Source organism: Miniopterus schreibersii (genome assembly GCF_964146895.1).
Source record: "Miniopterus schreibersii genome assembly, chromosome: 1".
In the NCBI taxonomy this organism is placed as follows: Eukaryota; Metazoa; Chordata; class Mammalia; order Chiroptera; family Miniopteridae; genus Miniopterus; species Miniopterus schreibersii.
Genome location: NC_138101.1, coordinates 161,272,961 through 161,295,384, shown reverse-complemented (window position 1 = coordinate 161,295,384; position 22,424 = coordinate 161,272,961). Strand labels below are relative to the sequence as shown.

Genomic DNA, 22,424 nt, shown 5'->3' with positions numbered 1-22,424 from the left:
GAAATATTAGTAAGGAGGTCTCACCCTCCCCCTTTCAGGAGCCTGGGTTCTGTCTGGGTGCTGCTGTGATGCCTGAGAGTCTCCACAGGGGCAGGGTAATGCGGCCCTGGAAGTTGTGTGCCAGGGCTGAGCTGGCTGTGACCTAGAAAAGGGTAAGGCTTGGAGTTGAACCCAGCGGACTTCCTGGAGGAGGCGAGGCGCAGCTGGGTAGAACAAAGGAAGGGAGGGGTTTTCTTGCTGGAAGGAGAGACTGAGTGGGGGTTCAGACTCGGCTGGAAGCATACTTCCTCTCCACGTCCCTACCCCGGCCTCGCTTTCTCTGGTCCCTGTCCTTCCCTGCCGGGTCTGGGGGCGCTCGGGACAGTGACAGCGCCCCGGCCCTCGAGGCCAAGCACGGTGGGGTGCGCGGGCGGTTGAGCACCCTCCCCCGTGTCGTCTGCGGGGTGCGTGCGCCCCGCGGGGTGCTCCCGCAGCCCTTACAAGGAATTTGGCGGAGCTCTGGGCGGCCCCGCCCGCCGGGCTCACCGGCCCCTCCTCCCCTGCTCGGGCCGCGCGGCGGGAACGGAGCCCGCTCCACACCGGGCCCTGGGCGCGGACGCCGGCTGGGCGGGGCGGCGAGTGCGGGGGAGCCCGCGAGTCCCCCCGAGGGCCCCGACGGGCGGGCACGCTGCTTGGGGCCCTTCGGCCGAGGACCCGCGTCCCTCTCCGCAGCGTCGCCATGTCCTCCGTGTTCGGGAAACCGCGCTCGAGCAGCGGGCCGCAGAGCGCGCCCCTCGAGGTGAACCTGGCCATCCTGGGGCGCCGCGGAGCGGGCAAGTCCGGTGAGTGGGGCGGTGCCCGGAAGGCAAGGGGTTAGGTGGGGACGGGGAGCGATGAAGGCATCGGCACTGTGGACCTGAGGGCAGACTCTCCCACTGGCTTTGGGGGCGTCCTGCACCCAGGTGAGTTGGGCAAGACACCGAGATTTTCTTCTTTGCCTCAGTTTCTCGGTTGCTTAGCGCTCTCTCTGCTTTGTTCTCAGCTCCTCCATCCCTCATCCGTCTTCTGTTCCTTGCCTGGCTCTCTCTCTGTGTCTCTATGGTCGGTGTCTGTGACCCCAGTTTTTTCTCCCTTCTATCTTTGTCTCTCCCAGTCCTCAGCTGGCCTCTCCCCTGGGCACCCCTAACCCCTATCACCTTTCCCTGAGGCCAGTAGTCAGCTCTAGTCATTGCAACCAAAGGGACCTGTTAGGCACCGATCCTAGCCTAAGGCCCCTGTGAGCTCAGTCATCTCCTTGCTACTCCCTGATTAGGCTGGAGGTGAAGGAGCCGCTGGCCCCTGAAGAGAGTTGATTGAAGTCACTGGCTATTGGGATTTCCCGGGCCACACTCCCCACTCCCTTCCTCAGTTCCCTGGAATTCTGGAATAAAGTGTACAGGCTTATCAAATGTATTTGTTTCAAGCCAGACCCTTCTCTTGACTTCTTAGAAACAAATTGGACTGTGGTCCAGGTACCCTTGACAAACCAAGATCTTGGCTTCCATTGAGATCATTTCTATCAACACTGAAGTCTACCTTCACCACTGTTGGCAGCTCTCACCCACCTGGAGCCCACCCACCAAGGAGGGTGGGAGTGGGGGTGTCACTACAGGCAGAGACCCAGGAAAAGGGTTCAGCCCCCCGGTGCTACTCACAGTCCCAGGCAGCTGAAGGTGGGAGGGGAGAGGGGCTCCTCCATGGCCGTTTCTCAGTTACAGCCATTTAGTGAATGGCCAACATGAGCTCTGTTAGCTATTGGCTTCCTTCCCCAGAGTGTTTTTTTAGGACTCACTGGGGGCTTCCTCTCCACTTTTGAAGCCAGCCCTCTGCTCAGAGAGGGCTGACTCTGAATCACGTTTTCCTACAGAAAAGATTTGCCCTCTTCCCTTTGAAAATAAAATTGTTATCCAGAGCTCTGTCCCTAGTACAGTTTAGCCAGTGGCTATATTACTTAAGGAATTTAAATGTAAAAATATGTATTCCCTGGGTATTACTTTGCAAACTGACAGATAGGAATCCTGGGAAAGAATTTTAAGGATTTTCTTTAAAATATCATATTACTTTTTAAGAGTTCAGTGTAATAGTTGGCTGGCTCTTGGCTTTATGTGGTTAAATTCTGAACAGAATCAGAATTCTGTTAATGCATTGCACCTGGGGATAACCTCATTCTAGAGTTTTACATTCTGTGAAGCACCATCATGAGTTTGGAGGCCCTAGAGCCAAGACTTGAGATGTGAGGGACTGAGGGTTAGTGTGTTTACTTGGGACACATCTTGCCTGGACTTCGCCTGGAAATCCCAGGCCCTCAAGGAGTCATGCTGCCCCCAGGGATCACCCACGGATCAACTTGGCTCTTACTCTCTCTTTGGCTTGTAGCCAAAATTGGAATAAATGCCCCACATTTCAGAATCTTTGTGACTTATCCAGGGTGGGGGATGTCTCCCTTCAGTTGGGGTTGCATGGGTCCTGACCCCTTAGTTCGTATCTTCACAGACACCCTTTAGCATTGCTTCTCATTACTTTTCTTGATTAAAAAAAGAATTTTTTTTTAAATCCCAGGATGCAATGAAGGGACACAGTTCCCCATATTTCTGGTTTCTTCTGAGCCTCTCAAACCAACTCCTCAGCTCCCAGCCTCATTCCCCCAGAGACTCCTGAGCTTGGTGTCAGCCAGGGGTCACAGAGGCTAGATAAGGCCTTCCTACAATGAAAGGGGCAGCCTCCAGGGCTAGCAGCCAGACACAGCAGGGGAGACTGAGCCACTTTCTTTCTGCTTCTTGCAGCCCTGACCGTGAAGTTTCTGACCAGAAGGTTTATCAGTGAATATGACCCCAACTTGGGTAAGGAACCATTCCTCCCTGTTCCTCCTGCTGTGGCCCTCTCCGGGATCAGATACCTACCCTGTGGTGGGCCCAGGTGTGACCAGGACCAAACATCTAGAGGCAGAGGGGAGGAACCACCAGAATGACTCAGCCCATGGCTGGAAAATGTTTTAAGTGCCAAAGATACACCCTCCACAGTCTACCCTAGACAACTTGGGGGTTGGCCAAATTCAGAAAGCTATGTGATTTGCCCTCAAATATGCGGCTTGATGAAATTTTGAAAAAATCAATCAGCAGAACATCCACGTCTATTAAGTGTTGTTCTTCAAGGTAGTCACTCAATGCACTTTTCCAGAAAAGATGGACAAGACATTTAAGAAAATTTCTAGTGGAACTGGCTTTTGAACCAGTTGTAGAATCACACAAGGAAATAAGTCTTGCTTTATTGACATATCATGGTATATTGGAAAAAGGGATGCTCTGGTGTCAGTCAGAGCTGAGTTTGAATCCTGGCTCTGCCACATATTGGCTGTGCAACCTTAAAGCAGTCATCTAACCTCTCTGAACTTCTTTTTCCTCATCTGCAAAATGGGCATGAAAACATTTATCTCAGAGAACTACTATGAGGATTAAAGAGATAACACGTAAAAGAGCTAGTTTACTTGATTCACAGTAGACATTCAATATATATTCGCTTCTCCTTCCTTCTCCTTTTTCCTCAAATGGCTTCCCATCTATAATGGCTGAGATTCCCTCAAATTAATCAGATCAATGTTTCTGAAAATTATTTTTAGCAGCAGGACCTTTTCCTCAAATAATCCCTTACATGGAACCCCAGTATCAAAAACAAATAAAAGCAGACTTTTATTAGTATACATGCAACCTAAAGCTCACATTTATACCATTTGTTGTTGTAAACTGTGCACTGAGAAAAAAGAGTTATCTGGATCTCTTCGCCTTTTGGAAATGAAGGTTACAGTCTTGGGCTATTTTTCCCATTCATAAGAATTGAATAAAGCTTTTGTGTTACCCCCAGGACCCCTGAGGAAACCCAGGGCTTTGGAGCACAGCTTGGAAAGCTGCACAGTACAGCTCTTCCTGCTGCAGGCCTCTGATGGAATGCCCCCGTGACACCTGAAGGAAAGAACTCCTTAGCCCATTGGCGCCCATCTGCCTCTTAGTTCAGGCTAGAACGTTGAATTCCCAGTGTTGGAACAGGAAAGGACCTCAGGGCTATTTAGGCCCTTGAGTAGCAGAATCCCTTCTGACCAGAAGGTTTATCAGTGAATATGTTGCCAACTTGGATAAGGAACCACTTGGGTAAGGACGTCTTAAACAGAACCCCAGAGTTTTGAACAGAGAAATTGGTAGGGCTCCCCTGGTAAAGTCAGGAGTACAAGGCCAGTGACTGGCCAATAGCCCCTTAGGGGTTTGTTTCTCAAAGTTTGGTTTGACCACCAGTGCTTTGAAATGACTGCTCCATGCTGCAGTGGAGGAAATAGGCCCAAGGAGCTGAGGCTTCTGGGCCAAGGTCACACAGCAGATGTGAGGAGAGCCCATTTAATTAGCAGAGGTCAGTGCCGATGGGAGTGGGACACGGGCTGTGATTGTGTGCTGGCCTCAGGAGGTGTTGGGAGAAGCCAGAAGGAGAAGTCAGATGGAGTGGGGAAACTGAAGCAGGGAGAGGAGGGGAGAAGGCGGGAAGGAAAGGCACACAAGCAGGAGTGCCTGGGAAGGGGAAACGGGTTCTCAAGGATGGATCCTCAAAAGACAGATTTTGCCAACCTCAACTACTGCATACATATGCTAAACATTATTTGCTGTCTATCTGAAATTCAAATTTAACTGGGCATCCTGTATTTTATCTGGCAACCTGCCTCCAGTCTCTCTCCCTCCCTGCCCCCCAGTCCATACCCTTTCTGCAGGGTCCCACCAGAGGCTTATTACAGTGGTGGTTTGAGCTTCCTGATTGAGTAATTTTGGAGTTCTGACCTGGTAGCGGAATGCATGGTCAGACTGTGTGGGGGCAGCAGGCCTGCTATGGTTAGTCATCCCACCCTGAGTGCCTGTGAGCTGCAGAAATGACCAGACGCTCTCCCCTCAGCCATTCTGGGAGGCCAGTGCTGCTCCTGGGGGTTCTGTTTCACTGTCTGAACATTTCGGCCACTATCCCATGGCTGGTTCCAGCAACAGTGGGGACTCCGGGACCGCAGCCTTTCCTTCTATGGAGAAACGTCTGAGCATGCAAGGGCAGAGTTAGCCATCAGGAGATGGAGAACCACTCTTTCTCCTTTTCAAAGGTCTTCAGAGAGCTTGAGCTCAAATGGAGCCTCTTGAGTGTGGGAACCTGTATAATTTGTTCCCATTTGCAGCATGGAGCACAATACTAGGTACAACATAGGTGCTCATAACATGGAACTGAATTTTGATTTTAGGATTGTCCTTTAGAGAACAGCTTCTGTTATCTCCATTTTACAGATAAAGAAACTGAGGCAGTGATTTGCCTAAGATCATGGAGAGCCTCAGTACAAAGGAAGATGAGACACCACACCAGCTGCTCTCCACTAAGGGCAGCCTCATGCTATAGGGAACCTGGAGCCAGAGGTCTGCTTGGCACTGGGCTCTCTGAGCCTTGATTTCCCCATCTGGAGAGATGTGACTAATAGACTGTGCTCTGTCTGTGTAAAAGTTGTGCCTCATCATGGGCTGTGACTGATAGAGCTGGTAGGAGCTGAGAGATTCAGTGCCTGGAAAGGGCTTTGCCTGTGCTGAACGCTGCAGGAGGGGGCGGAGGTCTCCAGAACATTCTCTTGCAGAGGGCTGGGGTCATCTCACCTGGCTTGCCCAGGGCAGAATGATGGCTTCTCTCTTGCCCTCATCCTGCTCCAGCAAGGATGCAGGCACCATTTCTGAGGCATCATCCCATACACACTCTGACCTGCGCTCCTTTGGTGCCTTGTAAAAAATTATTACTGTAAATGAGAGGAAATGCTTTGAGAAAAGAATCTTCTCTCAGCATTAAAGTCCACAGAATGTTATTTAGAACTAGAAGTTATGAGGCCCATGTAATTAAAGATACCAGAATGGCCTTAGGGCAGAAACTAGATGATGGGAAGAAAGGACATTACTGTGACTTGGAAAAGAGCCCCCAACCCCCAGAGTCACCTCGCTTGCAAAGGGGGAGGAAGCTGGTGAGATGATCTCTGAGATTCTTCCAGCTCACCCATGCGTGTGCCACATCCTCAGCTGGGCTGGGAGCTTCTGCTCTTACCCTGTACTCTGCCCAGGTAGAACTGGAAATTGACTAGTCCACTGAGCAAAGGGAGTGAGGGGGTCCCATTGGGGAGGTAGCCCAGCCTAGAAGACCTGAGTTCAGATTTCTTTACGGTTAGATGTGTGGCTGTGGACGAGTTCCCTCCTTCTCTGGGCCTCGCCTCCCTGTCATCTCTCTACAGTGGAGCTAATAGCAACCTCGAAAGGCTGTTGTGCTGTAGGGACTGCAGGAGACCAGGCCCAGGGTTGGGCTAATATTTTTCTTTGAACTGGGCAGGACACAGTGCCTGTTTGGGAACAGGAGCTGTGAAGTACCTAAAAGGGGTGCATCAGACAACATGGGCAGGAAAGTGTAGGCATCTAGGGACAGCTCTTCTTGCACCAAATATAGTTAAACATTTGGGGCATATTTTCCATTGGATTTTTTTTTTTTTTTTTTAATCTTTGAATAAGAGCGGCATTTATCCAAGTCCCCAAAGCAGGCTAGGGACGGGAGCTGTCTGTGATTCCTACTGGCTGCTAGTGGACCTGGCATGTGTCCAGGCCTGGCTCAGCTGCCAGTGGCCCTCAGAGAGAAGTATTTGACTCAGCCAGGGTTAGGGGTTCTCTTCTCACAGCAGCTGCTGCCAAGAAGACAGAGAGGGCCCCAATTCTGCCTAGAGGGGTCGTCTTTGGGGCCATTTGGGGCACAGGGGCACCAGGGAAAGGTAAGGACCAAGTGCACTCACACACATGGGCCAATGGCACAGGGAAAGGTCGGGGGGTAGGGAGAGCGATTGCCAGTATGGCAGCGAGGTCCTCTTTGCATGCCCGGCCACTTGCTGCTTTCTCAGGTCTGAGGTTATGAGAACTGAAAAAAGTAAAAACTCATGAAATCCAAATAAGATCAGTAGCTTAGTTTATAGTATGATACCAGCGTCAATTTCCTGGTGTTGGTCATCGTACTACGGTTATGTAAGGTGTTAACATTGGAAGGATGGGGCTTGATGCTTGTGCACACGTGGAGACAGGTGCACACACATGTTTACACAGAGACTTCCCTCGGCCCAACTAGGGGGATGGTACACAGGAACTCTCTGTGCTATTGTGTAACTTTTACATGAGTCTAGGATTATTTCAAAAGACAAAGAAAAAAAAATTACCTGGAAATGTGAGCCTGCCCTGTAAACTCTGGTACACCATGGTCCCCACTGTCCTTTACCAGGCATCTGTGAAGGGTCAGGGCCCCTACCCAGGGGCCCATCCAGTCTTCACACAGCCCTGTGAGATAGTGCAGGACGCGCATTTAGCACAGTACCTGGCACAGAGGAAAAGCTTGAAAACTGTTAGCTGATGTTATCATCTTATCCTCATTTTAAAATGAGGAAACATTTAAAATGAGGAAACAGCTCTTTTCCAAGAGCTGAAATGACTTAACCAAATCACACAGCTAAAAAGTAGCTGAAGTGGCGTTTGATTCCACATCTCCAACCTAAAACTTTCGACTACCGGGTTCCTCTGCTATTATTTTGACAAGGATTATTTGTAAAACCTTCTTGGGACTGCTAAACAGGGTTCTCCCACGGGGGGCAGGAGGACTGTCCTTGGGGGCTTCCTGTGGGTGGGGTATTGTGGTCAAAGGGGAAGAGGGTGGAGAAGCTAGGAGTTCGGGAGGAAGGGGCTGGCAGCACAGTTCCTGAGGCCTCTGCTGCTACCTGGGCCTGTGGCCACATACTCCATCCTGCTGGTGTGGTGGGTGGACCTAGAACACAATCCCCTCCTCTGCGGCGTGTTCTGTGAGGGGCCTCTGTTGCTCTGAGCCCTGATAGGTGGAGCACTGTCTCCTTGGTGGGAGGTTCTGCTCATGTCCTCCATGTGGGTGAGAGCCAAGGCCTTTGCAGTGGTCCCAGCTCAGCCAACCCTGGGTTAGGTCCCCCAGGGCTGCACCGGGGTCCAACCCAGAAGGAAGCTGGGACTCATACCTAGTCCATTAGCAGTTTAGTGGTCTGCTCTGCCTTTAACCTAGCTGACTGTCTGTGTTGCAGAGGACACCTACAGCTCTGAGGAGACTGTGGACCACCAGCCTGTGCACCTGAGGGTCATGGACACTGCGGACCTGGTAACATTACCCCCACTGCCGCTGAGAGTCAGTGCGGCCTCCCAAGAAGTCCTGGCCGCACAGTGGGGGGCTCAGATGGGAATATGTATCCCTTTACAGCTCCAATTTGCTGTGTGACCTTCTCAGGGCCTGACTCTCTTCATTCATTTGCCAAATGAGAAGGGATGGGACAGGGCCTGGGGAGACCTGATGATCGAGGCCATCACCTTGGAGATCCTGTGCCCTGGGGCTTGATGCTTGTGCACACGTGGAGACAGGTGCACACACATGTTTACGCAGAGGCTTCCCTTGGCCCAAGTTCCCCCCAATACACACATCTCCCTGTGTTCTCACTACCCCTTGCCAAGGCTGGATGCCAGTTATTCTCAGAAGCCAAAAGGGCACCATGAACCTGACCCAAAATCAGCGGTGCCCAGAGACAGCCAGGTCTCTGTAGGGGCCATGCCAGGGTGTTGGATCTGCGCCCCAGAGGCCAAGGTCTCCAAGTCTCTGGCTGGGTGGTGGGAGGGAGGCTCATGAGACAATGTCTCCTTTCACACCCAGCCAAATCCACACTCAAGCACCCCTTTGACAAGGGCTCTTCTGGGAAACAATATACAAAGACCCAGAGAGCAGGGAGGTGGGATGGGGTAGCTCAGGTGAAGGCCTTTACCCTGACCGCCTTTGTCCCTGACCAGGGCTTCCCTCCTTTGCTCCAGGATACCCCCAGGAACTGTGAACGCTATCTGAACTGGGCCCATGCCTTCCTGGTGGTATACAGTGTTGACAGCCGCCAGAGCTTCGAGGGCAGCAGCAGCTACCTGGAGCTGCTCGCTCTGCACGCAAAGGAGACGCAGCGCAGCTATCCCACTCTGCTGCTGGGCAACAAGCTGGACATGGCCCAGTACAGGTGAGCCCAGCGGTTTGTCCCACAACTCTAGAACTCACTTTCCTCATTTGTGAAGTCTGGGTGTCATCTTCAGGGATTATTTGGCTGCTAAGAACAGTAATCTCGAATTTAGGTAAAAGGGGGTGTGTTGCAAGGGTGTGGTCTTCTGGGCAGCTGTGGATAGGAAGTGAAGGGCATCTGGGCAGCACAGGGGCTGAACTCGGAAAGTCAGAAGAGAGGCCACTCCTTCCATCCTCATGGGGCTCTGTGGTCTCTCTCGGCCTCACTCTTTCTTGCCAGAGTCTATAAGACCTTCTGTTCCCACTTGGTGCGGCTGGCTGATCCTTCTGTGCCCAATTTCAATTCAAAGGAGAGAGACTCTGATTGGTTTCTTGTGTCAGGTGTCTGCTCTGGTCCAACAAGCTCTCACCTCACCCAAGCTCAGCGCCTAGGCTCACTTCCACCACCATTGGCTGTGCTGAGGGCAGGTTCTCTTAGAAAGGGCTGGACTTGAATTAGAGATCACTGGCTGGGCCAGAGGGCAGATTACCATCGAATAGTACAGCCATATTTTGCTTGGCGAGCACTGTATTTTAGAAGACCTGGAATTGGGATGCTTTGAGGCAGGGTATGCTCTTTCTAGCTGACCACAGGCCTTACCACTCCCCTGGCTTTCCTCTACCCTTTCCACACATTTAAGTTGCCTGCCTGCCCTGAGGCATTTGAGGCTCTCATGCCTCCACTTGATAAGTAATCCCACTGGCCTTCTTCTTCAGGACTGACATTCGTCCTATGTGGCCAGTCTACCTGCAAGGTATGGCACCTTCCACCAGCCTTCCATCGGCCCCTGCCTGCTCATGGCCTGTCACTCCTGCATCCCCAGGCCCCAAAGGCACATTGACTGGTGGTAGCAAGGAGGGGACCGTTTGTTTAAAACAGGTTACATGGACAGTGGGAAAAGGGGTTGGAGTCTCATGAAGGGGGACCATGGTAGGGGCCTTCAAAGGCGGGCAAGCCCTCAGACCCAGACATATTCCATCTCAGGGAATGAGGGAAGTTGTGTGATCTTAAAGCCAAAAGGAATCACAGAACCCCCAGAGCCTAGAAGAAGAGTCAGAAGACTGGATTGAGATAACCCAGTTTTCATTATGAAGAAAAAAACTAGACCACTGTTTTGATCCCAGTCTTTGCCAAATAGGTTGTCTAAAAATGGTTGGGCCCAGCTGGGTGTGGCTCAGAAGTTGAGTGTCTACCTAGGATCTAGAAGATCGGGGTTCGATTCCTGGTCAGGGCACATGCCCAGGTTGCAGGCTGCAGCCGATCAATGATTCTCTCATCACTGATGTTTCTCTCTCTCTCTCCCTCTCCCTTTCTCTCTGAAATCAATAAAGATATAAAATAAATAAATAAATAAATAAAATAATAAAAATGGTTGGGAGCAAATAACAAAGAATATGGGCTCAGATGAAGCAGCATCAGTTCCCTAAGAATAAGCCCACTAATTCCCATTTCCTTCTTTCTTTCTTTTTTATTATTTTTTTAATCCTCGCCCGAGGATACTCTTTTCCCATTGCTTTTCAGAGAGAGTGGAAGGGGGAGAGAGAGAGAAACATGGATGTGAGAAAGACATATCTACTGGCTGCCTCCCAGCTGCCTCCCAGCTGTCTTCCATGCTCGCCCTGACCAGGGCCCGGGGATGGAGCCTGCAACTGAGGTCAGTGCCCTTGACTGGAATTGAACCCAGGACCCTTCAGTCTGCGGGCCAACACTCTAACCACTGAGCCAAAATGTCTAGGACCCCATTGCCTTCTTTAGATCAGGTCCCTAGGTTAGGAGGTCAAGATTTGATGGGCATGGTAAATCTAACTTTGAGCTGAGCACTGATCAGTGCCCCTCATGATTGTCTTGCAGCTAAAGAGTAAAGTGTGGTTTAGAGCAGTGGTTCCCAAATCACTGATGAAATTTTCACCAGCTGAAACAAAATAAGATAAAGGATAATGCTATATGCCTGCATCACCCACTCACAGACAAGCATGCATGGGGTTTGTATTTCTGAAAGTTCGTTATCCAAGCCCCACGATGACAAAGTTTCAGATTCAAGTTTATTATAAAAGTAAATAATACTAAATATCCTTTCAAAAGGGGTTCTTCAGGAAGCAGTGAGCTTATAGACGGGACACCAGCCCTAGGTAGGGGAAGGATTAGGTACTCTGCCCCTGATCGTTTTTGTCCCAGTCATGCTATTTGGTACTCTCCTGGGCAGCTAGCCCACTCCCAGCCCCCTGCTCCTGACAAATGAACCCTGGCTCAGAAACCTTTTCCCACCAGCACCCACCCTAGTGTCTTATCTCATGGGCTGTGCTGTTGTCCTCAGGAGTGGTGGGTGAGGAGACTCAGGAGTGGGGGGTGATCACGAGGATTCAATCATTGAACCTTGGCCTCAAAGACTTAAGGGACCCCCCTGTCCCTTCCCTCTTCTGTTCATCCGACCTACCCAAGAACCAGTCTTTTTCCTGTCTCACTTTGATTCCCATGGCTTCCAGGCCAGAAGTCTCCAGGAACTTCCCATTTGCAAATATTTGATCCCATCATCCTGGGAGGTAGTATAGGATGAAGCTGGAAATAGATGCTGTTCTCTCTCTCCTTTCCCCCTACTCTCCATGAAATGTCACCCTTTTTCTCTCCTGCCTCCGCCCTGGGTGGGCAGACAAAACTCCCCAGGAGCCTTGAGAGCTTTGCCAACCACAGGCATCCTGAGTGACCTTGGCCCTCCATGCCTCTGTAGATGCTATGGTCTCACACCCTTCAGTCCGAACCACTGCCTTTTTCTAGAGCTGATCCCACAAGTAAGAGCTGAGGGTGGCTCATTTCCTGACCAAGGGCCCCTTTCGGGGTAGAGGAGAAATGGGTCTTTTTCCAGCCACACGCAGGGTCTAGGTGCAGCTTTGGGGCCAGCTTCTCCCTTACCTTCAACTTTGTTCCTAAGTTCTGGCTTTCGTGACATCAGCCACCATTTATTGAGCATTGATTCTGCAGGGACAGTGCTAGGCACTCAACACAAATTGTCTGTCTTAATCTTAACAACCCTGAGAGGCAGATGTCATTATCCCATTTTACTGATGAGAAAGCTAAGCCTCGTAGAGGTGAAGATGACCTAGGTCACCGAGCTAGTAAGTGGGAGCCTGGTAAGTGAGGCCTGACTGACCTGGACTCACGCTCCTGACCCCACCTCGCCCTGCTTCCCCACCAGGCAGGTCACCGAGGCAGAGGGTGCAGCCTTGGCGGGCAGGTTTGGGTGCCTGTTTTTCGAGGTCTCTGCCTGCCTGGACTTTGAGCACGTGCAGCACGTCTTCCATGAGGCGGTGCGGGAGGCACGGCGGGAGCTGGAGAAGAACTCCCTGGCCCGGCCCCTCTTCATCTCTGAGGAGAGGGCCCTGCCCCACCAGGCCCCTCTCACTGCCCGTCATGGGCTGGCCAGCTGCACCCTCAACACGCTTTCCACCGTCAGCCTGAAGGAGATGCCCACTGTAGCCCAGGCCAAGCTGGTCACCGTGAAGTCATCCAGGGCCCAAAGCAAGCGCAAGGCACCCACCCTGACCCTACTCAAGGGCTTCAAGATCTTCTGAGGATCCGAGGCTCAGAGGCTGGGCAGGGCTGCTGGACGGCGGCTGACTCCTGGCCACCAGCTTTCCCTCTGATGAAACGATAGCCTGCGCCCCCTGGTGGACAGCTGACCTCTGCTCCAGCACCAAGCAGTGTCCCTGACACCCAGTTCAATGTGTGAGCTGGAGGGACAGGCAAGAAGGCTGCTCCTATTCTGTCCAGGACCTTGGTTTCCATGGTAACCACTGCATTCCCTGATGTTGAAGGGAAACAGCTACTGGGACAACCCAGACACCTGGAGTCAGCCTCAAGCAGGAGGAAATCGCAGTGTCCATCGTGGTATCACCCCTTCCTGCTCCAGCTCCAGCCAAGCCAGGTGTGGCCCCTCGTGGACAGCCCCAGGAGGCCGGCATAAGTGTAGGCCTGAGAACATCCTGCAGGAGGACAGCTCCAAGGTCCTCGAGCCACCTGGTGGATGGAAGGGCAGGGCAGGTGCAGGTTTTGGAGGGCCAGAGTCTGACCTTCCCATGTCTTCTAATCTCACAGAAGCCCCAGGCAACAAACCCCACAGTTTATCCAGATAATATCTAGTTTAAACCTATGGGATATCCTGTAAGAAGGAAAGTCACGGGAAGGGCTATTTCCAGTACTTTGTCCCTTAAAGAGGGAAGAGAGAGAGGCTGTGGGTTGTCCAGTAGAGAGGCCTCTAGAATTGTTCTCCAGAAGGCCGGGCCCCTTTATTTTCCCACCTTAAATTAAGGACTCTGGCCACAGTCAGGACAAGCCTCCTCAGTGTAATGATCAAAGCTGCAGAACAAAGTCATTCTCTCCACTGACAGTGACTCGGGATTCCAGGGAGCCCACAGCTGGCAGTGTCTGACATCCAGGCACTATTAGCCTGCCTGGGTCCACAGGTGGAAACAGTATAAGACTTTGTAGCCTGGTTCAGCAGGACCCAGTACCTGCTGAGTGTTCAAAGTCTTCTTTTGTACCATGGAACCTAACGCATTTTTGGTTCTTAAAGCAAATTTTTGCATAAATTATTTGGGATTGTCCCCACAGCTTAGACTACAACACTGTGGCTCAGACACAGATCAGGACCCTCCCTTGAGATTCCATGGTTAGCAAGAGAAGGGTCTCAGAGGTAGGGTGTCCTGTAGGTTTCTAACTCTGTGTACCATGGGACCACTGGCCCAAAGGAAGTCTTTCATGGACCCTCAGCAGATAAGCAGATAAAGGAGAGGGCCTTGGTAGGAGGAAGGGGTAGGAAGGGGATTCTGAGCCAGAATTCTGCTCCTTTCCCCATCAGCAGTTCCAGGAACTTGGATTGAAAACAACAGCCCTAACCAGCCTTCAGCCTCATTTCATAGAGATGGAGAAGCTGAGGTCAGGAGAGGTTGTAGACTCCTCGAGACCACATGAGGAGTCCTGGCCAGGCCTCCTGACCGGCAGGCTGGATTTCGCACTTTTGCTCCAAGCCAGTGTGTGTGTGGACCACTACTATTTGAACAAACTATGCAATTCCAACTGCTCATATTCAGAAGCATTTTAATAAAAAGTTTTTTTAATAACAGAATTTTAGTTTGATGACAGTTCTTTCATTTTATCTGCTAACAACATGAGGGCGCTGTTCTTGGTTCTCACTAGCTCTCAGTTTCTTGTGGGTCTGGAAGGAAGACTGATGGCACATTCCTCTCTTTTAGCTCAATTTCCACCTGGGCCAAATTTGGCTTTTCTGAGAGCAAAGTCTCTCTTAGGATGTTCAGACTGTTGTCATCTTTGGTTCCGGCCTCAGCTAAGACTTCTGGAGTTTGTTTTTCCCGTGGCAGCATCTTTTGCTTTCTGGGAGGAAAGAAAACACTGTTGAATGTGAGTTCCCTGAGCTGGGGATGCTGAGTTGCTGGGGCAGACCTGGGTTTCTCAGGTGCATTGGAGAGTTTGAGGGGGGAAACCCAGGAGGCCGCTCTGGGAACAGTGGGGGAGAAAGCTGAGGTAGTTTGATGTTCTTTCAGCAGAGAAGCAGCTTATACTTGCCTGTGCCTCTCACCAAATCCTCACCACCACCTGTGAGCTCAGCTATTAGTACTCCTCCTCACCAAGGAAATGTGGCTGAAAGCAGCACATACCTGGGACATGCACTTAAATCTCCTGACTCTGAGTCCTGTGCTTTCGCCACATCACATTTTCTCCTATCCAAGACTGTCATCCTACCTAGTGCAGGTCCTTGTCAGCCCATACCAAATTCCCAGACAAACTGCAGGAAATTCCTAACTAATCTTCCAGCCTCTTGGTTCTTACTTCTCCAAACCAGCCTAAACGCACCAGTCATGTTTCTAAAGCCCCAGTGTGCACACATCACTGCCCAGCTCAAGCACCTTCAATGGCTCTCCCCTGCCCACCTCTTTAATCTGGCATTCAAGATCCAGACTTCCTTTCAATAACTCCCCCAAGTATCCTCCCTCTGAGATGATTTTACTCAAGGTACACTTCCCGGCCATACTGGAGGGACCTAGCTGTGGTCAGAGCTGACTGCCCAGAGAAGCTGCTTGGGCTGTAGGGGGTACAGCTCAGTGTCTGCTGCTCCCTTGGCCAGATGCCTTGTCTCTGAGTTGACTTTACTGAGGGAGATGCTTCCTGACAGGGTAAGAAAGGCAAGGTCACCTTAGAGGCTACACCTCTCTGGGTCCTTCATTATCCTGCATGCAGAAAGATCTTGCTAAAACATGAACCTTTCATGTCCCTGTGCAAAGCCCTTTTCATGAGCTAGAACCTGAGCTCCTTAGGATGGCCCTCAGAGTGTGCACACTCTGGGCCCTGCCCGGCCCTCCTCACACCCCGTGCTATAGCCACACAGGCCCCCCCTCCCACCTCAAGCTTGGTGCTGGCCCTTGGTCTGGAAGGCTTCTGCAGCCCACCCTCCCTCTCTTTGCCCTGAAGGCCCCAGATCCCAGCTCCCACAATACTCTGTATGTCCCACAGTCATTATCTGTCACTTTGAACTACAATAATCTCACCAAACTAAATTCCATAAGGCCAAGACTGAATCTGTCTTGGCCACTAGTATGGTCCCTGCTCTCAGCACAGGGCTTGGCACAGAGCAAGTGCTCAGCTATATCTGTGGAATGAATGATGAATGGGGCCACAGCGGTTCATAAACGACTAGTTCTCAGTGTGAGCTATGTGAGGCTATTTATTTTTTACTTTATAAGCATAATTGTGAGGAAGATTCATAGATGATATATTTTATAAAATATGGTATAGAAGGAAAAGCACAGAGGTTAGGCCAGCCCTTCCATGGATCCTTAATGAGCTTATTCTGTACAGCAGGAATTAATAACTTGTGCCTGCCCCCACCTTACAGAGCTATGTTGAAGATCAAATAAGAGAATGTGAAGGTGCTTTTAAAATTACAAAACATGATACAGATTTGAGGGAGAGAGTGTCATTGTTTCAAAGTTACTGATGGTGATGATTCATGGGTATACAGCAATTGTTGAATGAATGAATGAATGAATGAATGAATGAATGAATGAATGAATGAATGAATGAGGATGAGTGAACCAAGCATTTATTGAGTGATTTCTAGGACCAGACATTGTTCCAATTGCTTGGGGAAACAGAGTTAAGTCGAATGTGGTCGGTCCCTGCTCTCAAGGATCTCTCAAACATTAGCCCTGGAGTCATCCAGAGAGTTTAATCAAATGCACTGCCCAGGTCTTGTCAGACACTTTGTGTCAGAATCTCCAAGGTGAGGCCCAGCAGTCTGTATTTTTAATATTCCTCCTCAGGTGATTTTGTTGTACATCCAGGGTTAAGGAGTATTGTCACTATAAAAATAATAAAATTACCCCAGGAGCCTCAGCTGATCTCAGGTCTCCATCTGAGCCCTGCATTTGGCCTTGGAGCAGGGCAAGGCTTTCCCGTTTAACAGCATCCCTAACTCTGCAATAGCCCCCACTGAGCACTCCCCACAGGAATTGGTTACTACCACCATTCACAGGAGAAACTGGTTCAGAGGTATTGAGAGTATTGCCCTGCTAGTGAGTGACAAAGCTGGGATTTGAACCCAGGCGCCTATGACTCCAGAGCCAAAGATCCTGACCTCTCAGACATACCAGCCCCTGCCCTGCTCACTGGCCAGGGCTAGGGGGTGTTAACTGAGGACAGTTGCTAATTTTCCAACAATTCTGGGTTCTCAAAAGACCCTGAAGGCTGCGTTTTGCTGTCCCAAAGGGTGGACAGCCAAGGCCCATAGATAACACTTCCCTAGGTTTCCCTTGTGAGGGCAAGGCTCCCACCTTCCAGAGGCCACCCTCAGACTAGCTCCTTACCTGTTTGCATTGATGCTCCTTCCCAGGAGGACCATGCTTATCACGACCACCACACCCATCAGGGCAAAGATGGAGATATTCCAAGGAGATGCTGGGAAGGGACACATAGGGCAGAGACTTGAGAAGAGGCTGGGTGCTCCTTAGGCCCACTAACATTTGGGGTTTGGGCTCAGACACAGCTCACAGCATCAGTTGTCCCCTACTGTGGACCAGGTGTAGGGAGCCTCTGATTAAGGTGAAGATGAGTCCCCTGCCCCTCGGAAACTTCAGTGTGTGTGTAGGGGGGAGGGGGAGACGATCTTTGCCATCTCTGCCTTGGATCAGCCCTAATCTAAGGGGAGACAGCACTGCAGTTGGACAATAGTGGGGTGGGGTGGGATGGGTCAAGATAAACTTCACAGTCTTCAGAGTTTTGCCAGGGACTAATTGTATTGGGCAGTGCCAGGAAGGAAGGAAGAGGAGGAGGGAATGAGAGAGGGAGAGATGGAGGGAGGAGAGGAGGGAGAAAGGAAAGAGGAAGGGAGGAAGGAGGGGGTGGCAGTTAAAATGGATTCAAGAACTGCCCACAGATAATACATACAGTGGCTAATCTGAGTCTGGGTAATCAAGATTTGTTCACAGGTACTGAAATGAGGCAGGATCCAGCCTCAGAGCTTCTGCATTGGCTGTTCCCTCTACCGGAAATGGCTTCCCCCTCATACCTGCAAAGTCAAATCCTTCACCTCCCACAGGCCTTTGTTCAAATGTCACTTTCTTAGTGAGACTTCATGACCGTATCACCTTCCCCTGCGCAGACTTCCTATTCCCTTTCGCTGCTTAATTTTCCCCCTTATTTTTTCTCTTAGCCCTGGAATCATCCAGAGAGTTTAACAAAACGCCACTGCCCCTCTTCACCAACACACTATGCATTTTGGTTGTTTATTTTCGGTCCTTTTCACTAAAACGGATGCTTCGTGAAGGCAGAGATTTTTGCGTTTCATTCACTACTGTAACCCCAGTGCCAAAAAGTGCCTGGTGCACAGAAGGAGCTTAAATACTTGTGAATGATTGGATGGATGAGTGACCAAGCCCTGAGAAGAGGAGGGTGAGATTCAGCCACACCCTTCTGGGTACTGAACCCCCCCCAGCCTCAGTCCCCTCTTTGAAGCAAATGTGCAGCCTGCTGTGGAGGAGGGGGACCACATCCAGGCCTTCAGCCAGAGTCCAGTTTGTGTTTTGTGTTTTGTGTTGGGAGCACATACCCCACACACCAATCCCCTGCCACTTACCATCTTCTACCCGAAAAAACCAAAGCATTTCTTCCAGCAGCTCCTGAGGCACCACAGTGCCAGCTGGGGCTTGGATAACTCCCTCACCGTGGTGCATGCCCTGCTCCTCGTTGGGATACATTTCTGACAACAAAGTCCTTAGGCCCCTTCAGCTACTCAGCCGTCCTCTTGGCCTCCTAGGTGCTGGTCCCTGAGCAAAGCCCTGCAGACCCCTGGAAACAAAGCAGAGAGCATGACCCGTAGCCCACCCCAGCGTGAGCTCCCCTCCCCGCCCAAACCCATCTCCCCTCTGGCCCGAAGTCACAGGACCAGAACAGCCTGACTCCAGAGCAGTGGGGCCTGGAGAGGCAGAGACCACGGACTTAAAAGTCACCCAAAGCTTTATTAGAACCCAGCATGCATGGGGAAGGGGACTGACCTGTGAAGAAGACTAAGCCACTGGTGGGCTGTGGGACCCTGGCAGGGGACATTGCCCGTTTTCCCCTGCTTGGCATCACCAGCCAGCTTCTACAGCCCACAGCTCCCCTTCACTCTGGCTTCTTAGCAAATTGTCCCATCCTTTGCCATCGATTTTTATATATATATATTTTTTTTATTTTAGAGAGAGAAGAAAGGAGAGGGATAGAGAGAGAGAAACATCGATGTTTAATGAAAGAGAAACATGATGAAAGAGAAAGATCACTGATCAGCTGCCTCCAGCACGCCCCCTCCTGGGGATTGAGCCTGCAAGCTGGGCATGTGCCCTGACCTGGAATCGAACCAGTGACCTCTTGGTTCATGGGTTGATGCTCAACCACTGAGCTATGCCGGCTGGGCACCGTTGATTTTTTTGTGGTAGCCACTCACAGGTCCCACATGAGCAATGGTTGGGCCAGTCATCTGGAGACTGGCATGCCTGCGACCCAGGGCTGAGTGAAGAGAAAGTGCCAGGAGCGGGTAGCTGTCAGCTACTGCTGCTAAGAGCTGAGAGCTGTCTCTCCTCAGCGGCCACCCCACCCCTAGGCCTCATTGGTCAGTGCTGCCCTCAGTTCAGCAGCCCCCTGATAACTTCTATTTTTTTTTTTTTTTTTTGACATGTTATAAGAATTGTTTTGTCATTTGCAGTGGAAGAAGCTGAATCCATGCTCCCTGGCTAAATCTCTTCATTAATTTCAGCCTGTTTCCATCCCCACAAAACAAAGCATGTTAAGCAATCTGTTGTTTACCAAGTCAGGTGTTGAATCCTAGTAATAAAAAATAATAGACAATTCCAATTTTGGAAGTTGACATGAGGCCACATCACTATATCAAGGGATCAGAACAGAAATTTTGTAGAGACCTATGTACACGTGGGAACTTGATGTATAAAGAAGGTAGCTCTATGGACCGGTAGGGAAAGAAGGAATCATGAGTAGAAGGTGTCAGGAAAACTGGCTCACTGTGTGGAAAAGAGGAGGACTGGAGGCACACCTAACAAACAGTACATACAAAAGCAGGCTCCACAACTAAAGGCCTAAATGTAAGAGGGGGGGGGAAAGTTAATAGAAATTGGGTAAAACTTTTTAAACAAAACCAATACTAACTCAAATCATTCAATAACAACAAAAAATAGATGAATTTGATCATATCAAAAAAAAAGATGATCTGTTCAGTGATTACCACCAATGAAGTAACTAACCTTTCTGCTTGGGACAAGAGACATGCGGTGCCTAAGACCAGGAAGAGACTGATATCTAGGATACACAAAGAATTATTGCAAATTAACAAGAAAAAGACAGGAATGCTAATAAATGGGTAAAGGATCTAAACCCGCAGTTTACAAAATAGGAAACCCAAAAGGCTAACAAGCACAGGAAAAAAATGCTCAAACTCTTTAGTAATCAGAAGGATGAAATTTTAAAATGAAATACCCCTTGACATCTATTAGAGCATCATAGTTTGAAAGATAAATAATGCTGTGTGTTTGTGAGGCTCTGGGCCATAGCCTCATGCACTGACGGGGAGTGTAGGTTGGGGCAGCCATCTGGAGAGCAAATTTTCCCCAGTAAGTGTGAACACAGCCGCTCTGCTCCCAAGTGTATGTGTAATACAGATACACACACACATATATACGTATATATGTGTGTGTGTATCCCTAAAAAATTATCCCTCAGGATCATAGGGGACATGGCATACTATTTATAAAAACACAAAATATATGCGCACAAAACACATATTTTACAAAAACACACTTAAAAAAAGACACACATTAAACACATTAGCATAGTTCTTTCTGGGGGGAGGGGAAAAAGGGAACAAGAAGGGAGAGAAAAGTAACTAAATAAATGAAACAGGAGAAGGCATTTGAAGAGTCCAATCACGGAAGCATGTCATGGGGCACATGTCATGGAGCTAATGACAACGAGGCCCCCGGCTACCCCGAGGTCCCCTGCTCCCACACTGCCTTCCAAACGACCTTCGGAGGCTTAGCCAGGAACATTAAAAAACAACTGGATGGCAAACAGCCAAACAGAGAAACAGAGCCGGAAAAAACGGACTTGATCGACATCAGCATTTCCTCAACTCTAAATGCTCTGAGAAAACTGAAGCAACATCAACAGGTTTTGAGGGGAAATATTTTGACAGAAATATAATACTGAGCTAAGTTTTTCATATGTGAATGATCATTCGCGTACCAAGGTGGAGATGGAGTTCAGGGAGAAAGGAAGACCTTGTTTAGGCTTCCGAGGACTCTACTTACCCTTCTGAGGGCTATATGTATATATACTGAGTAACGAGAAGACAAAGTTACAGGGATGGCTCATCAATGTGATCCTGTTTCTGGCTCCAACTGTCTGTCCGGAGCACTTGCTAAGAAGGGTTGAAACTTTCTGTCCAATCTCAGATGCAGGAGTGCCTGGATTAATTAGTAACATCGCCCATAGGCCCCTGTCCCATATGTAGACCTCCCCACACCCACAGAGGGAAGAGTGGGAAGGTCGAGAAACCAAATACCAGCTCCCTCTGGGGAGGCGGGATGGGGCCTAGGCTCATGGGAACACTTCGAATACTTCTATATTGTATACATTTCTCAGGAGTACACACCACCTTCATGAAAACAATACATGGGATTATTATATATCTTAAATGTATGTATTTTTGTATGTACATTTAAAATATATTTTTCTATATTTCTATGTATTTTCAAGTATATGTGTATATTGTATTTATACCTTATGAGACAACAATTCCAATTTTGGATGTTTAATTGATAAAACCAATCAACATGTCAGTTCTTCCCAACTTGACCTATGGATTCGGTGCAATCCCAATCAAAATCACAGCAAGTTATTTTATGGAAAACGACCAAATGTTTCTAAAGTTTATATGGCGCAGTAAAAGACCCAGAACAGTCAACACAATACTGAAGAAGAGGGAAGTCAGAGGACTGATGCTACCCAACTTCAAGACTTACTATAAAACCGCAGAAATCAAGACAGCGTGGTACTGGAACCATCTGATAAGTGTACAAACTTGCGTGTGGGCTGATCCCACAGTGGAATGTGTGTTTTAAATATGGTAATATTATTATAAGAAACATATACCAGAAAACAAACAAAATGACAAGACGGATACAAGTCCAGAACTGAGAGTCAGCCTCCCGGACTGTTAGATGCACAGAAACAAAGACACAATCCCCTCAGAACACTGAACCAGTTTCCTTCTAGAGTGAACATCATATTAATATCTCAGCTTTTAAAAAGTTAACTAAATTTCATGATTTATTTGGATTTATTTTTCCATGAATGTCTTTTCCTATTCCAGGATCCCATCCAGGATATCGTATTGTGTTTAGTTGTCCTGTCTCCTTGGGCCCCTCTGGGAGATTCCTGCATCTTAAACAGAGCTTAAGCATCTGCCATTGGACTGTGATTCCTACCCAAGACCCTGGGCCACCCATCCCCACGGGAGGTTGAAGACACTCACCCTGGGTCCTAGGCTCCTGGGGCCCGCCTTGATCTGCTGTTGGGAGCAGCACTGATTTCTGTGTCCCTCCTCCTCTCACAGGAGTACGGGATAGTCTCTGAGCTCTCCACACGGCTGTCACCTGGAAGTTACTGCTCAGAGCCTGTGGCAGCCCAGCCCATCTGGTAGCTTTGCTCTTAGCACACGCCCAGTCTTGGA

The 22,424-nt window shown here is 49.7% G+C and overlaps 2 protein-coding genes across 5 annotated transcripts; one reads left to right on the top strand and one right to left on the bottom strand.

The window, feature by feature from the left end:
- The first annotated feature begins 392 nt into the window (after positions 1-392).
- RASL12 (RAS like family 12) lies at positions 393-14,256 on the top strand. 3 transcript variants are annotated; one of them, XM_081140039.1, is made up of 5 exons: positions 393-821; positions 2,802-2,858; positions 8,138-8,211; positions 8,910-9,100; positions 12,330-14,256. In XM_081140039.1, the coding sequence occupies exons 1-5, from the start codon at positions 719-721 to the stop codon at positions 12,703-12,705; spliced, it is 801 nt and encodes a 266-aa protein (XP_080996165.1). In that variant the 5' UTR covers positions 393-718; the 3' UTR covers positions 12,706-14,256. The 3 variants fall into 3 exon arrangements, with proteins under 3 accessions (XP_080996165.1, XP_080996164.1, XP_080996163.1); XM_081140038.1 differs by lacking the exons at positions 393-821; positions 2,802-2,858; positions 8,138-8,211 and adding an exon at positions 8,288-8,468 and having other exon boundaries at positions 12,330-14,248; XM_081140037.1 differs by lacking the exons at positions 393-821; positions 2,802-2,858; positions 8,138-8,211 and adding an exon at positions 8,288-8,468 and having other exon boundaries at positions 8,889-9,100; positions 12,330-14,248.
- SLC51B (SLC51 subunit beta) lies at positions 14,207-22,411 on the bottom strand. 2 transcript variants are annotated; one of them, XM_081140066.1, is made up of 4 exons: positions 22,227-22,411; positions 18,282-18,493; positions 17,014-17,104; positions 14,207-14,524 (listed from the first exon to the last, which is right to left on the bottom strand). In XM_081140066.1, exons 2-4 carry the CDS (start codon positions 18,400-18,402, stop codon positions 14,326-14,328), a joined length of 411 nt encoding a protein of 136 aa, XP_080996192.1. In that variant the 5' UTR covers positions 18,403-18,493; positions 22,227-22,411; the 3' UTR covers positions 14,207-14,325. The 2 variants fall into 2 exon arrangements, with proteins under 2 accessions (XP_080996192.1, XP_080996191.1); XM_081140065.1 differs by having other exon boundaries at positions 14,221-14,542; positions 22,227-22,363.
- Between the last annotated feature and the right edge of the window lie 13 nt (positions 22,412-22,424).